General features: G+C 34.4%; 1 protein-coding gene across 1 annotated transcript; it reads left to right on the forward strand.

The window, feature by feature from the left end:
• The first annotated feature begins 241 nt into the window (after positions 1-241).
• Positions 242-1,086, forward strand: LOC137834403 (dehydration-responsive element-binding protein 1F). Its single transcript, XM_068642459.2, has one exon. It carries the CDS (start codon positions 247-249, stop codon positions 1,048-1,050), a length of 804 nt encoding a protein of 267 aa, XP_068498560.2. The 5' UTR covers positions 242-246; the 3' UTR covers positions 1,051-1,086.
• The last annotated feature ends 2,126 nt before the right edge of the window (positions 1,087-3,212 follow it).

The raw sequence follows: 3,212 nt of genomic DNA on the forward strand, positions 1-3,212 counted from the left end.
GTATAAAGATCAATTATTGAAGATATATAGTGTGTGAAAATAAAACAAACTAAAGTAGGTTGAGTCTCCTCTTCCTCGAATACGATGGCAAATGATTTATGGCACATGCATATGTCAAATCATTGTAACTCCAAAACACTTTCCTCACTCTTTATAAAGACCCAACTCCATGAACACTACACCAAAATTCACAAAACTTACATTCTCAATTTCTCTTATTATCACCACCAAAACTCACAATTATCTATGATGAATTTTGAGATCGAATCCCCTTTTTCATTTCAATCTTCATCCACCATTTCCCAATCACCACCATGCACAACACTTAATAATACTAACCCTCACCCACTTTCACATCCTTTACTTCATGCACAATTTGTAGTATCACACAAAAGGAAAGATGGGAGAAAGAAGTTCAAGGAAACTCGCCACCCAATTTATAGGGGTGTCCGACAAAGGAAGGGAAAGTGGGTTTGTGAGCTCAGGGAACCCAAGAAGACCACAAGGATTTGGTTAGGGACATACCCTACACCTGAAATGGCAGCTAGGGCACATGATGTGGGTGCCCTAGCCATTAGGGGCAACTCAGCGATTCTAAACTTTCCAAACTCAGCTTCTCTTCTTCCCATCGTTACCTCCTCTTCACCTAAAGACATTCGAGCAGCTGCAGTAAAAGCTGCTGAGAGTTTCAGACCAATCATGCTTTCTTCCTTCTCCACTTCTCATCACAAGAAAACTAGTCGCAAAGCTAAGTGCAGGAGAGTTAAAAAGGTTCCACCAATGGAGGAGAAGCCGCAGGAAACAGTGTTGGAATCGTCCTTGAATAACATGCATAGTTTGGATCTTGAAAAATGTGATGTTGTCAACAGTGGCAAGGAGAAAAACAATTTTGATTTGTCTTCAACCATGTTCTTCGATGAGGAGGCATTGTTTAACATGCCGGGTCTGTTGGATAGAATGGCAGAGAGTTTATGTCTTTTTCCACTACCTTCAATGGTTGATTGGGATGATCATGCTTATTTCACAGAGTTCAATTTATGGACTGATTGATTAATTAACCTATAGGGAGTTTGATGCAACGATGGAAGAAGATAAATATGTGGTTAACGTTGTTAAGGCTGATTTTGATCTGTTAATTCACCATTACTGTACACACGTGAAGTTCAATGTTGTTCAGATACAATCAAATTGTATCATCCTTTGTTTTGTAAATGTATCTGAGATGGATAAGGAGATGAATCGTTTTTCTGTTTAATGTATGTTGATAGAATTGATTATGGCCATTTGGAAGCCAAAACAATATTAATTTTGGATGAAGCCATGACTATGGGCATAATTTTTAATGAAGCCTAAAACTGGTTAGTAAATAGGATTATGATTGGATAAAGGATGTTAAAAAATGATTTGGAATGTCTCAATAGGCTATATACATAAAAGATACACTAATTCAGTGAGAATTATATCATAATTTTACACTTTCAAGATATATGAAAACGAAAGAGATGATGAATCAAATACATATACAGTGAAGTCTGTATACAAGTTATTGTAGAACAATATCAGCGGAGAACGTGAAGATTATTTTAGGATGATTGGAGGACAAGAATAATTCTAAATATAAATTATTTTATACGGAGAGTGAGCTATAGAGTAGTAACTAAAGGAAAATCCTGAACACAGAAATCTTAGTGCAATGTAACTTGTGTGTTTTATATGAAGACCTTAATAAACACTTATTGTTTGAATGTAAGGTATCTATTTTGGCATGAAACCTGTGTTATAGATGGATAAGAGTAAAACCAACTTTACATAACCAAACTAAACAACATTTCTACTGAATTGAACAACAAGGGAAATATGAATAAAAAAACCAGTAAAGATAATACAAGTTCACCATATATATATATATATATATATATATATATATATATATATATAAGCTATTCAGTGTTGAAGGAAAATGATGAAAAAGAGTAGGAATGACAGATGGCAACACAGGGTCACGATCTAAACTAAGTATGAAGGGTGCATCACACTAAGATTTACAAGAAAACGAAGTTCTGCATTTTTTGCTGCATATGTTGGTATGTAGCTAACTTGGTCTTGAATCCAATCACCCTTGCAGTGATTATTTAGCTTCAACATCCCTTTGTGCTATAATGGGGTCTTTGGATGGCGAGCAAAGGGGTTGCAGAAGATTGGTAACTGAACTGTGTCACGCTCTGCAATCAACGTGTGATTACAGCACTCAATGGAAGCCTCCCTGGTCCAACGATTAACGATGAAGAAGGTGACACTCTTGTGGTCCATGCAATTAACATTTTACCAGCTCGAGGTATTTGCACTGAACCTAAACCCTAAACCCTAAACCCTAAACCCTAAACCGGTGTTTGCTCTTTGATTTTTGCAAAGTCCTGTCGTAATTCCTTTACGTACCCCAACTTGGTTCTGAACCCAGTAGATTGTATGAGGCTGGTTGTTTAATGCTTTCTCGAATTGTTTTGGTTGTTCCTTATTTAAGTTGTAAGGTGTTTCTTGATTGGAGGTTGGTACTAACTCTTTATGTATAAGAGTTGGACCACCCTGAAGTGATTCTCATTTATTTTTATTTTTTATTGCTGATAGAAAGAAATTAACATTTTACCCTACACTGTTACCCTCACTGGGAAGGTTTCAGTTTGTTCAGTTGTTATCGTTGTTCTATCTCATCTGGCAATACTCTGTTCGGTGAATGTTAGCGAGGATGAGTTTATTTTGGGGGTGATTGTGAAGATAGGTTTTGATGGTTTTTTATTTTTTAGTATAAATACGTATAACGACATGCTAATTTGTTGAGAAACTTATACCAGATTGTTGTACAGAGAGAGAAATATTTTTTTTGGTGTATTATAGATTTCATATGAAGAAATAGAACAAATTAGAGTTATAAATGAGTGTCTTTTAATACCCAGTTGTGAAAATAAATTTTCACCTACACATAATTGTTAGAGTTAGAGTTGAAATATTCTTAAAATATCTTATATTTATTAATTAATTTTTTATGATTGAAAAATTATTTTCAGATTTTAAGTGGATAGAGTGTTAATAAATTTAAAATAGACACTCCATAGAGTATTAATTTTCACTTCATGTGTGTATTAATAAATAAATAAATGCTATATAGATTTTGTTTACTTCATTGTAATTACTATGTAAACAATCTTTTAACTTTT

Source organism: Phaseolus vulgaris, chromosome 5, assembly GCF_051622355.1.
Source record: "Phaseolus vulgaris cultivar YP4 chromosome 5, ASM5162235v1, whole genome shotgun sequence".
Classification (NCBI taxonomy): domain Eukaryota; kingdom Viridiplantae; phylum Streptophyta; class Magnoliopsida; order Fabales; family Fabaceae; genus Phaseolus; species Phaseolus vulgaris.

What these genes read in the sequence shown, in the direction of transcription:
- LOC137834403 (XM_068642459.2), top strand. Translation starts at nt 247, where the DNA reads ATGATGAATTTTGAGATCGAATCCCCTTTTTCATTTCAATCTTCATCC.